The 13,719-nt window shown below is 37.0% G+C and overlaps 1 protein-coding gene and 1 long non-coding RNA gene across 3 annotated transcripts in view; one reads left to right on the top strand and one right to left on the bottom strand.

Annotated features, from left to right (window-relative positions):
* The window catches only part of LOC131430638 (aminopeptidase N), a 29,854-nt gene extending 27,393 nt beyond the window's left edge, over positions 1 to 2,461 (bottom strand). For both annotated transcript variants that reach the window (XM_058595752.1, XM_058595761.1), the window contains exons 1-2: positions 1,781 to 2,461; positions 1,149 to 1,207 (exon numbers count right to left, since the gene is read on the bottom strand). In XM_058595752.1, the coding sequence (XP_058451735.1) occupies positions 1,149 to 1,194 (46 nt within the window). In that variant the 5' untranslated portion in view covers positions 1,195 to 1,207; positions 1,781 to 2,461. The remainder of the gene's footprint in view (positions 1 to 1,148; positions 1,208 to 1,780) is intronic.
* LOC131430647 (uncharacterized) lies at positions 438 to 1,736 on the top strand. Its single transcript, XR_009229549.1, has 3 exons — positions 438 to 1,111; positions 1,245 to 1,374; positions 1,451 to 1,736. It is a non-coding gene; the product is annotated as an uncharacterized LOC131430647 (long non-coding RNA).
* Positions 2,462 to 13,719: the final 11,258 nt, after the last annotated feature.

Here is a 13,719-nt window from a genome sequence, read left to right as displayed (position 1 = left end):
GTTTTAACTTTTATAGTCTTCCAGTAGAACATCAAGACTGGCAAGTGCCAGACTACCTGAAAATCGTCGTTGCAGTTACGAGAAAGACAAGCAAGCGTGATGAGTTTACACGCAAAAACGTATAATGATTCGAAATTTATGGAAAAAATCAAGTTTGAATAAAATCAAACAAACTAAGAATATTGATTTTTGAGCCACATTAACATTCGGAAACAACTACTAAATTCACAACATTCTGAGAAATCGTATATCTGATTTTCGTAGAAATGTTAAACAATAAAATTAAATTCAATCATTACCAATTTATCTGTTTTAGGAAATCATCACATTTTTGCGCATTCTGTAAAACATCATATTTCGGCAAACGTGAAACCCGCTTCGAAAGTGAACAATGACAATTCTGTTAATATAACGATAGAAATTCAAAGCGAGCCATCAAATCTGAATTGTTCAAAAATGTTTAAATGAAGTAATTATGCTAATGTTATTTGCTTATTGCAGCACTGCTCAATAGGTTTGGTCGAGCAAAACGAACAGTAGGCCGAGAGACAAATGTCACTCAAGCGCCGCGCGTTCATTTTTCCTCATTCGTGTTTACCATTTTTCACAGAATCCATATTCAATTTTATTGCTCGGGTTTCTCGGTACAGTTACTGCATTTGTGTGTCACAGGAATTTAAATAATCGAAGGAACACGAGAAACAAGAATTCTGTTGGTTGCAGTGTCAATTGCATATCACGTACCGAAAAATCACCTTGGCAAGAGAAAAATAATCGATCCCTCCTAATCTCACGGGAACCGGCTTTGGCATGACCGTTCCGAAATTAAGTCATCAGAGTGATATCGAACCATTTATAGAGGCTGATCAAAGGATTTCGTTACACATGTTCCTACACACGCGCATGAATAATTCATTGACTAATCATGCAGCTTCTGACAGATGTTTCGGAACATGCCCGCCGAAACGGAGGGTCCGATGCTCTGCTCAATTTGTCTGAGGCATGATGTCTGAAACTGATTTATTTGGAAGTACACGTGAGTGGGGAAAAATTTTGGAATGATAACAAGATGCTAATTTTAGCTGGAACAAGGTATCGTCTCATAATTAAGGTATGTATTATAACTTTTTTTACTGAAAATCACGTACCTTCATTGATGTACCCGGACGTATCCATCTCATGGTGTGGCTTCATTTCCGGCAAGGTGCTGTAAAAAATAACAAAACTAAATTTGGCTGTTCTAGGAAAATATCGGTCAATTTAATCGCATGAAAGTATTCAAAACATGATGTAATTCGGTCACAAATGTGCGAAAATATTTCAATTTGAATCACCTCTAACAGATGAGTCAGATTATAAAATATATCTGGTGATGTACGTTGTTTATTATATTGGGGAAATTTCCCGTACCGCATACTTTGAATTTTCATCTTGTCTACCGCATTTTCAGTTGGGCCCAATCGTAACCATCGCAACCTCATTTAACTGAAACGTTGAGAACAGTAATTTAAAACAGAAAAAGAAAACAAGATATTGTCTTCGAATCGAATTCTAAATATAATATGTTGAAGAACCACGGCATTCCGAGTCTGCACTTTTCACCGTCCTTGGTGATTTCCACAACAAGAACAACAACAACAAAAACGGTAATAAAATAGAAGAATCGATATTAACACTTCAAGTTATTCGAAATTGACACGCCATTCGGCAGTTAGATTCGCATGTTTTCCCCTCCCCTCCTAGTCCTTCCCATTCAACGGAACTAAGGAACTCGACCTACCTTGAGGATATTTGGTGCTATGGAGCGCGCCTAATCTTCTACCTTCGATTCAAGTGGACTCGTTGGAACTATTCCGTCACCGCACCGCACCAAACCTACTAATAAGGCTAAGGTCGTCCAATATACGTATTGTATTCTCTTTCCTGTAGTTGCAGTTATTTCTTTCCTCCTATCTCACATCTGTGTTCGACCGAATAAACTAATTGTGCTGCGGGGTCCAATCGTTTTCAGCTGTTTGGAAGACGGTTTCTCGGCTCGGATGCGCTACCGAGTGGAACGATTTTTATCAGGCCCGCAATGAATCACACGTGAGCCTTCGCATTTCGTGTTTCGGTTTCCCACATATGGCACCAAGATATCACAATTTGGAATAACACGATCAAAGCACTGAAGTTAGCGATCCACACAGCGATTTGTCTTCACAATAATCGTAAACAAATTTTCAAACAAACAACACATCACCGAACTCTTTGAACTCACATAAAATTCGTTCGATCGCTAATCTTTCCGCGATCCGTTCTTTCAAACCCAGCGCATCTCAAGTGAGAATATTTGGTTTTTATGGTTAATTCAAATTATCACAACTTAACGCAGCTTACGGACGAGCAGGAAGACGATCGACACCGGCTAGTTTGGAGCATTCTTACTTCGCGGGATTCTCTTCTGCGACTGGTTAGCCAAAGTTGGCACATCCAACATCTACTGCAAGGGATTCGACCTGAGCAGTCCCAAGAGAGTGAGAGTGGCAATGTGTTCAATCGAGGGCATATCGAACGACCGTGCAATGGAGCGATGTGGGTACTTTCCACAAGTGAACTGCATTAAGATCATTTATTGGAGGATAGTAAATTAAAAATAAAATATCATGCGAACAATTGATCGTAGATATTCTAGCCCCCTTGAATTAAAATATCTCTTACAATTAAATAAGAGACCGGCCTTCAAATGAGATTTTTGTAAACATTTGAATTGGTTCAAGATAATGGAAGGAAGGTGAACCAGTTATGATAACTGAAATATCAATTACAAAATAAACATAATTAATGGTTCCCTCTTTCAGTTTTCATTTCTAATACTTTGGAACACATCTCAATACATTTCAAACAGTCTAAAATTATCGACTCAAACTTGCTGGCGATAATCGAAAACTCATATGAGAACCGCCACCCTCTATTTATAATTCTAGCCGTAGAAAGGGTTTTGGTTATGGAGTTGATGTCCATGTCTATTCATTCCAGCTTGCTCACTACCAACAGTGAAGACAATGAAGCAGTGTACTATTTGGCACTTGAAACTGAGTAAGCAAAACATCAAATTACTTGGTATAGTTATTCAATTGACGATGAATTCTGGGAGCTTCATTTCAGTATGGAAACAAAAGTCAAATGGATATGCTGACAATCAGTGGTCATAAATTTTATTTTCATCTAATAATATTCGATTGAAATGAAGTTTTACCTCATTGGTCATAGATATAAGCGTGCAAGTTGAAATCGAACAAGTCACCTCTGACTAATCGATGTTAGTTCCATCGACGACACGACCAGACACTCCGAACAAAAATTATCATTAAAAGTGTCCGCTAACGATTTACCGTCAGTTACCACAAATACAGTGACCCCTTGATAATCATAGAAATAATCTTCTCGGGCATCACTGTTTAGTTGTTACGAGCTCGTTACCAAGAAACACTAGAATAAATAAACAAGCAATTTGTGAAAGAGGTGAAATCGTCTCATTAATACAAAATTTTGTGTTTTTGGCGCCTATGTGAATTTCCGAGAACAAATCCAAATTGTAGATCAACAAAAATCGACAGTTATCATCAGTGCAAGCTATGATGAAAAAATTGAACAAGTGAGTGCTTAGGGTCGTTAGCTGGGAATACCTATTAGAATTTTTTTCCATGTAAACATACAAGCATAACGTTGCAGAGTATCTTGATCAGCCTATATTTTGGATTTTTTTCGTTCAATTAATACAGTTTTCTATTCCTTGCAGTTTTCCATATTCGAAAATGCTCTTAATTTGGACATAAACAGCCAACAAGTACAGCAGCATCACCAGTCATGGCCCAGTTCTCTTATTACCAAACCATATCGAAGAAATCTGACACTCGAGTCCAATGTGGAAAACTGTTTAGAGCAGATTTTCTAAAAATCAATGGAATTGTGGTGTTTAGCCAGTGTAAACATTAGGACATTTTGCGAGGAAACTGAAAAGTCTCCGAAATTGTTAGTACTTTAAAATAAAATAATTCAGCTCCACTGTTTTTGTATTTTTCCACATTTATAATTATTACCAAGGTTTTTATTGCAATGAATACAGCAATGTCGAACATATATTCACATTTTCAAAATTGTATAATTTGACACAATATGTATCCAAATTTGCATGATTCTTAGTGGAACACTCGCCCTTATTCTGAATAACGTCGTATCGTTTTTTCGCTCGTATTTCATTTGTATTCCCCATAACGCTAGCAAAATCAAAGGTAGCTATGATTCGATAGAACCACATTCGATCGAAAAATCAATACGTCGTTATTCAGAATAAGGGCGACTACCTCCTCAGTACTGTTTTACAAGGATGTCGTTTCTGACGTATTTTGAACTAGTTTTTATGTGATGGTTACCATGTTTTAAGCTGTTTTTAAGATCATTTGTTTTTTTAAATATAAATTTTGTTTAGCCCAGAGAATTACAGTGGCAGCGAGTAATGTCCAATTTTTAAAGGTCAGAGAAACATGAGTGAAAAGGTACATTTTTTCTTATACGAGTAAAGGTCTTTCATGGATAACAGTTTATCCGACGACACGACCTGCCACTCGCTATTAAAAACTGTATCGCAAATTTAACTACCCCCCAGTAACTGGTAATGTCAAAACGAAATTGCTTGAGAAATTTTGGAAACTGGCAACACAAATTGATAGATGATTGATTTTGAATAATAGTTACTATAACCTTGGTTACTGTATTAACCAAATGAATGTAAACAAAACAAATCCCGAATCACATTTCATATGCGAAATAAAGGAACCGTTATCCTAGACCACCGCCTAAACCGAGCGAAGAGAATAAATTACTCAAAATGATGCGTAAGTAATCGACTGAATAAACAAAAGCTAATCTTCTCAAAGATAATTGAATTAAAAAATAAACTATTGAAAACTGCACGAAACAGTTTACGACAACATAAGATCTACTGATGGAAAAATCTCGACGATATTCGATGAAGGAATGAATCCAAAGAGAATGAACTAACAGTGGCATGATTTTTTTGGATAACATTTTCATTAAATATAGGTGTTTTTCAACTTATGTTAATTGGCAATTGTTGTATATCTCATATATTTCCATATATTGTAGACATTAGAACACACACAAATATATCGTGCAATTTGACTTTGTAATTGTTTTTATTTCTAAACATTGAATTTAATGTCATACAAAACAGTTTGCAACTACGTTCTTCGAGGCTTCACTACCGCCTGCAACAAGGAGATGTCGACTGATTATAATGTATTGAAAATAACTCGTGATAGTAAAACCTTTATTGGGAGCCATTACATCTATTCTTGAAGCACTAATTAAGTTTTTAAACTGTTTCAAAAGACAAATTGATTCACATTTAAAACCTGTTACGCACGCTTCCTTGTATCTACGTTCTTAAATTGTTTGTTTATTCATTCTTGGACTCCTTGGCTACTTGTTCCTAGTAACTTAAACAGTGTTGCTCGAGAAGATTATTTCGTTCATTCTCAAGGGGTCGCTATATTTTTGGTAACTGGCGGTGAATCGTTAACGGACAATTTTCATGCAGATTTTTCTTCGAAGTGCCTGGTCGTGTCGTCGGTTTATCATTAGTCACATAAAACAATTGTTTTGAGTGTCAAATCTGTTGTCTTATATTCTCCCCAAAGACACAGACCTAGCTACATCATACTTGGACGGCTCATTCCATTTGATTACAACAATTGTTTACTCCCCTCGGCGACTGCGACGAAACTGTTCCAGTTCTTAAAAAAAGTCATATATTAAGTCCTGTTTGGGAACAAAAATGATTAGAAATCTCTGAAAGAATAAATTTACTACCTGCCACAAATCGGTTTCATATCCACCGACTAAGACCTGAATTTTGTCAGCATTTTTTGCACTGCGTTCTGACACGTAATTATGGTGGAGTATTTGCCACTTACCGCCAGGAGACGGTCTCCCGTTCGAGGCAGTCGGTAATTATCTATCGCTGTAAAATATCCGATTTGCAGTTTGTTTTCTTTACATTTCACATGTCTTCAATAAACAGTAACCACGGTTATGGTAGTTGTTATTAAAAATCAATAATTTATCAACTTGTGTTGCCAGTTCTAAGATTTTTATAAGCGATTTCGTTTTGACGTTACCAGTTACTGAGGGGTAGTTAAATTTACGATACTGTTTTCATATGCGAGTGGCAGGTCGTGTCGTCGGTTCCATTCTCACGTTTTCGAGCCGAAACGATCGTAGTAGGTGTGCTAGTAAACCGCGAAAAATTTTCGCTCCCGTCAAAATTGTTCGAAAATCAACTTTCGATCGTTTTAATAGTTATAAAAGAAATCTTCATGATTGTAGTAGTGACGTGAAGTTTTTTTTTATCTTTACCTATCCTCTGTGTGACCATTTTTGAATTTAGCGAACTAGTGATCATTGGAATTGGATTCTCGGTTTGACCGGACTGCTGCAGTGGATATGATTATTCTAATTTTTATTTAATTTTGTATGCACTTCATCACCGTCTTTTCATTCTTGGTTCCATCTTTTCTCATGGTCGTATCGTTAGGCGAATCCTAGCTCTGATGCCTACTCCAACATCCAACTCCGGGACACCTATAGAATAGAATGGAAGAGTCGCCGTCCTTCCACACTCTTTCCATTAGTCAGTACGAAAATCTTATCAGCCTTTTTTCACTGTTGCTAGTCACTTGAACCAAAACTCAAAAATCGGTAACATTTTTCCTTTAAGTTTCTTGTGTTTTCTCTTCACAATAGTCTAGTGTGACTCAATTATATTCCCGATTTTACTAATAAATGTTAACTCTTTTATCTATCTATATCAAGCTTGATTCCTCAGCATTAATATGTTTCTTTTTTTTTCAGTATGTGAAGTACTCTATCTATTCGACCGGCACACTATCTCGAGTACCTCCTTCAACGTTCAGAATGAGGTTATTTGGTTGAAGGTTGACAAAAGCACCCTGGAACGGTAAATAATTTAATATGAGCAAGCACACTGCAGGGACAGGAGAGAAAGACTGTGCTGTTTACTATCGCGATGAAAGAGAATACAAAGAGAGAGAGAGGGAGCGTAACTAAGTCAGTGTATATCAAATTTATAAGAGGAAGGTACCGTCGCAGAAGGTAAACCGAGCGAATCAGATAAAAAGTTTGAACCTTTCTCTGGCTCTCACGCACAACATGACTATATAATATGATCTCACTTTCCGGGGGCCCACGGGCCGCAGACAATGTGCATGATATTTCACATGTAAAAGAGGGTAACTACTTTATATTGACATTGCGCATTGTGTGTTCAGACCGATTCGGGAGGGCTAATTCCATGATTCGGTTTATTCTTTGTGATGAATTAATTGCCGTTCGTATATCTTATTCGAATCAGCAATTGATAAAATTGCTCCCCTTGCAACCAGTTGACCATTAAAATCAATTAGGTTCACAAATCTTCATCGTGGAGTTTCTCAAGCTTTGACGGGATTGGCTGCACTTTAAAAAAAATTATTAACAAGAGTTTGTTTCATAAATTCAAATATTTTTCACTACAGGACCCAAGTGGTTCAGTCAACTCTGTTTTTATTTTACATGTTTTACAAAAAAAAAAAACTTTTGTCCATTTCGAAATAATTTCTTGTGTTTGTAATTTATTGATATTATTCACTCTGGAGGAATGTCGAAGCGACCAACATAGACAAAAGAAGAATACTCTAAAAATGACAAAAACGATGAGAGACGATCTTTTTAGTATCCGGAAAGGCGTGCATGTGTTACGTATGTGATTGCGAAAAGCTATTCCTTCTTATGTGGTCTTTTGTCAGGGTCTTTTGTCAAGGTTTTTTGTTAATGTTCACCAATTCGGTATTATCGATGCGAATAATAGAACTTATCAAACACTCGAATAATAGAATCTCCACGGACTACTGTGGGCACCATGCAAAGTGAGTACGCTAATTTTGGCAGACTATATTTCAGCTAATTTTTGACTGATTTCAAAAGTTTCATCACCATTAGAAAGGTGAATTCAATGAGAATGAAAAAAACTAAGGGTTATTAAAAAAAAGTTGTCTACCCAAAGTTATCGGAAAAAGTGCAAACCAAAGGGGTTTGAAAAACGTGCCTCATCCACCTATCAGTGAGATGATACCTTTTTTTATCAATCCGCATGTGTTTTTTTCATGAATATTCTTCGGTTTTCATGACATTATTTTAATGACCGTCGTTTTAAGCTGCAATTTGACATTTTAATCACTCATTACTCTATCTAAAAAGGTTACAATCGATTGAACTTTTCATGATATGTCGAAGTGAGGTCCACTTTAGAATTTACGGTAATTTAAGATACTTCCAGAGCCGGTATTCAGGAACCAGCATGAACCAAACCGATTCGTATGGCCATATGACGAATAAATTGCAATAGTTTTGAGTCCAACTTTCAAGCTTTTCGGGATTATCATCTTCTATATCGGTTTGAATTTTAAAAATTCATCCTCCTGTAATTCCAGAATCGGAAGTCAGCATTGAATAAAATAATTAATTTTGTGTGCGACTATAAGTTTATTTTAATTTGAATTTTTTTCCGAAATTCGATTTGGCTTTATTTGAGAAAACGATTGAGCTTTGAGAAACGATTCGATACTGGAGCCGGAATTCGAAAATCGGTGTAGCCGAAGTCAGACAAATTCACCTGATTAGTTTACATTTGTTTCAATATGTTCAAAAATCAGTATAGACATCTTTGAGAAATCGTAGTACGAGTTAAATTGTTGGGTGCCTTCCGAATCGAAAACTGAATACCACTAAAACTGAAATAAGTTTATTTGGTTGTCGACTATTCAAATAAGCAAATCTTAGATGATTCTTAGATATCATTTGAATCTTAGATCGGTTCAGCCATCTACGAGGAAAATAAGTTACACAATTTTAATTTCGTTTCACATATCATCCTGTAGTTCCGGAACCAGAAGTCGGATCCAAACATAATTCAGGAACCTTGTTTAGGAGCATACGAATTTTGATATGAATCTGAGTTTGTAAAAAACGGTTGAGTCATCTTCGAAAATAAGGTAAAAAATTGAGTGAAATTATTTGTCACATACGCATTTGCTGATCTCGACGAACTGATTCAAATGGTATATGGGTGTTTTGTTCTTCCAGCATTTATTGCTGTAAGCAGTTTAAATCAATATAATTATGAAATTGTTCAGAATTCGGAAGTACTGCCATCTTTCCAATATGTCATATTCGAACGATTATGTTGCCAAAAACGAACCGTGCTAAAATTGGTCCGAGGCAAAATGTCATGAAAAATAATGCTGTTCACAGTCTTTTTGGTACTTAGAAACTAGTGTATGTAACAGTATAAAAAATCGTATTTTACGTTGCTCCCAAGCCTTTCTTTGCCATACAGCGCTCAGAACTTCTACTGCTGGAATATGGGGGAAAAGTCGCTTACACAAAAATGTCGATATCTCCGTTAAAAATGGACGGATTTTAACAATCTATGGCTTGTTGGATAGCTATTACCGTGCGGAATCTAAGTCTGAAAACATATTCTGTTTTCAAGGTCAATTGTGACAGATACTGTCAAAAAACTGAAAATTTTGACATAAAACTTCGTATAACTCAAAAAGTAAACATCCGATCTCAAAACCATTCAATAGCGTTCTGGGTGACGGGGAGACCTTTCATTTGCGACTAGTTTGATCAAAATCGGTCCAGCCATCTCTGAGATCTCGACCTCTTAGTTGACAACACACATACAGACACACACACACACACACACACACACACACACACACACACACACACACACACACACACACACACACACAAACACACACACAGACATTTGCTCAGTTCGTCGAGCTGAATCGATTGGTATATGACATTCGGCCCTCCGGGCATCGGAAATTTTTTCGAAAGTTTGAGCGAATTCTATACCTATTTTTTATATATATAAAAAAGGTAAAAAAAGTGAGAACGCTTACTTTGATTGATCATATCTCAGCCGTTAGTAGCCCAATTTTCAAAATTTTATGATAATTTGAAAGATAATGGTTTCACGAAATTAATGAAGCTAGAAAAAAAGCTAAAATTAAAGGACGAAAAATGTTCCATTCTTACAAAAAAAAATTACGAGTGGTCAAAGATTTGTTTTGATCGTGTTAAGACGTAGAGCCGTTTTGAGCTAGTTTTAAATTTGTTCATTACTCAACAAGGAAAACAGATTGAAAAAATGACACGCGAATGCAACTATGTAATGAAAACGCGAAAATGTTATCGCAGAGACGGGATTCGAACACGTAGCTAACTCCTATACGTGGAAATTGTTTTACCAATCAAACTACCCTGCATATGAAAACACATGAAGAGAAAGCCTAATTGACTAGTTTCGCTTTACTTGGCCACCAAAGCATTCACTTATAGTCCTATATCTAAGAAAAAGAATCCAACAGAAAACAAACACACATCGCTATTCTACTTTGCCATCGACAATGATTAAAATTTAAAATATTGTATTTTTACAGAAATTTTTGAATTTTAGAGGCTTATTCTGGACTTATCTAGCCATACTGTGAACACACCCTAGATTTCTTTATGCCTATCGATGAAGTTGGGTACCTGCTAAACTTTGTAGAGAGAAATAATATGTTATCTACTGAAAATCTCAAAAAATTGATATTTTCACAAAACATTCTAAAATCATATAAGCTGATTGCCTGCTTTCTCTGTGATTTGTTTTTTCTTTGTCCGTAATTTTTTTGCAACTCTGCATCCTATGTTAAAATTGATGTTTCGAAAATCAAAATTATTACTCAGATACACTGAAAAATTCTAAAAGTGCAAAATCGTAGGGCTAAACTGAAATAAAAATTTACGTTCGAATTACTTGAAAATACAATTCGAATTACTTGGTTTCAACAGGACGGCACTACGCGCCACACAGCCAACGAAACAATCGATGTTCTGCGAACAGTCCTTGAAAATCGAATAACACATGGATCAATAAGTCCCGAGACTAAAGCAGAGATGGCGCTCGTAGTCTTTCTAGAGTACTAACCTTTGCTTGAAACGGGTCAAAATTTTAAGTCGATTCGACCAGAAACAGCTGAGTTATCGAGGTTGGAGTAAAGTCGTTTTGTAGTTTGTTTAAAAAATGGAAAAAACCGAGTTTCGTGTTTTGATAAAACATTGTTTTTTAATGGGTAAATACACCGTGCAAGCGAAACAATGGATTGAAAAATGTTATCCGGACTCTTGTCCATCAAAAGCAACGATTTGTCGGTGGTTCGCCGAGTTTAAACGTGGTCGTACCGACACAAATGACGCGGAACGCTCGGGTAGACCTGTGGAAGCCGTTACACCGGAAAATGTGAGTGAAGTGACAAAAATTATAATGAAAGATCGTAAAGTGAAGCTCCGTGAGATTGCTGAGATGACACAGATATCATATGGAAGTGTATTTACTATTCTTCATGAAAAATTGAGCATGAAAAAGGTTTTTTTCCAAGTGGGTGCCGCGATTGCTTTCGATGGAACAAAAACAGCAACGAGTCGATGATTCAGAAATTGAACGAATTGGGCTTTGATATGCTTCCCCACCCCCCATACTCGCCAGATTTAGCCCCCAGTGACTACTGGCTCTTTGCTGATCTTAAAAAAATGCTCCAGGGAAAAAGATTTGGCTCAAATGAGGAGGTCATCGCTGAAACTGAAGCTTATTTTGAAGCGAAGGATAATTTTTTTTATAAACATGGTATTGAAAAATTGGAAAAACGTTGGAACCATTGTATCACCCTAAAAGGTGATTATGTTGATGAATAAAAAAAAAATTGCTAAAAAAATGTTGTTTCCATTTGACGCCGCTGGATTATTTTCTCTGGGGAGCGGTTAAAGATAAATGTTACACCAAACATCCAGAAACAATTGAAGACCTCAAGTACGAAATTTAAGTTACTATTGATGTCATAAGGCCAGAAACAATTGAAAATGAACTCAAAAATTGGGTGGATCGGTTAATCGTGTGGGGGTCATTTGTATGAAATTATTTTTCATTAAAATTTCATGAATCAACCTTTCAAATAAATGTTTAACCATTGAAATCTATCAAACCGGTTTTTATTATTGCATTTTTAAATTCGAAATTTTTCGTGGAACCATCCTGTACATACAATTTACGTGAATTGACGATCATCATAGTAACCCATCGATCATAGTAACCCATGAGTCAGTAGACAAAATTTGACAGCTCTATCAGTCGAACTCTAACCGTGATGGCAAAAACAGAGAAGTAGCTCCGTTCAGAAGTGTACGCGTTCAAAGAACGGCACCCCGCTGCGTCGAAAACGGCCAGCGTGCTGCACTTCATGGACACCGTTTCATCATCTACAAGATCATGGCACTATTAGACAACAATCAGAGCATCGAAAGAAAGCCCGGTCCAAAAAAACAGAAGCGCAAGGCCGTAAGAAAAGTGGCTATATTTCTGCGTGAGCTTGACCGGGAGGTCGATGCAACCGGCCAAACAGTGAAAAAGTACCCGACGAATGACGTGTCAGGAAGCGGAAGTTGCGTTCACTGGTTTCGGAGCTTCAACTCAATTTTCCCGGTGAATCGCGACGTGGCGGTGGTGATAGACGACGAGACCTATTTCACTCTGGATGGCAACGACTATCACCGAGAAGAGGAATGCAAAGCTACTCTTCTTTCGCTCCGAACTGGCCGTGAACCTGAAGCTTCAATCCTGAAAAATTATTCGTAATTTAAAAGCCACCGATTAGCTTTGGGGTAGCACGTGAACTGAGAATCGTCTTCACCGGTCGGAATGGGATCACCTTAGCCTTATGAAAAGAAAATTTATCATTATTTTATCTACAAGAAGATTCGCTACTACAAAATTCGCACCAGATGCATCACAAAATAGAAAAAAATGCGCCTTGTGCCTCGCTAGAATAATGTCCTTTGAAAAAATCCTTCTAGGAACAAATATACCTCTATTCTCGCAGCGTTATTGTTGTTTAACAAATAAAACCTATACCATCACTTCACTTCCCTGTCATCGAAATGGTGCGGGTTGCTTTGATCAGTGTGCCAAAAACACTCTAGCGCACGTGACATTACAGCTTGGGAACACATTTCTCGTATTTACTGAGTCTAGCTTGACATTTCCTTTAGTACAATATGTTTCCAAAACCATCTGTCAAATTTACGAATCTATACGTTTGGCACAGGTCAGTAATTAACGTTACTGTTGTGCTGTCGCGTGTCCCAATCAGGTGAGATGACGTTGAAGAAAAGGTGGACCTCCCCCCATTTTCGACAAAGTTTATTCGAAAACACAGCTTTCCGACCATAACAATTAACCATTTAGTAAAACCTTTGCAATTTAATTATATGTTCGGCTTTCTTTCCCTATCATAAGATCCGTCCTAGGCATGTGGTGTTTGTAAATAACAGCGAACAAAAAAAAACGGCCATCGGTTTTGTATTCAGCAGGAGCAGGAAATTTGATACGGTGCCGTTTTGTATAGTTTATTCATAGTTTAAAAAAATCAGAAACATCGGTGATTCGATAAACAGTAAACGAATGAGTTTGCGGGGCCAGCACCGCCCCGTTTTCGAGATGAATACAGACAGCATCAAGTTACTCCATAGTCCCTTAGCCTTCGG

This window comes from Malaya genurostris, chromosome 1 (genome assembly GCF_030247185.1).
Source record: "Malaya genurostris strain Urasoe2022 chromosome 1, Malgen_1.1, whole genome shotgun sequence".
In the NCBI taxonomy this organism is placed as follows: Eukaryota; Metazoa; Arthropoda; class Insecta; order Diptera; family Culicidae; genus Malaya; species Malaya genurostris.
The sequence above is the reverse complement of the archived record's forward strand: the minus strand, read 5'-3'. Positions and strand labels throughout refer to the sequence as shown.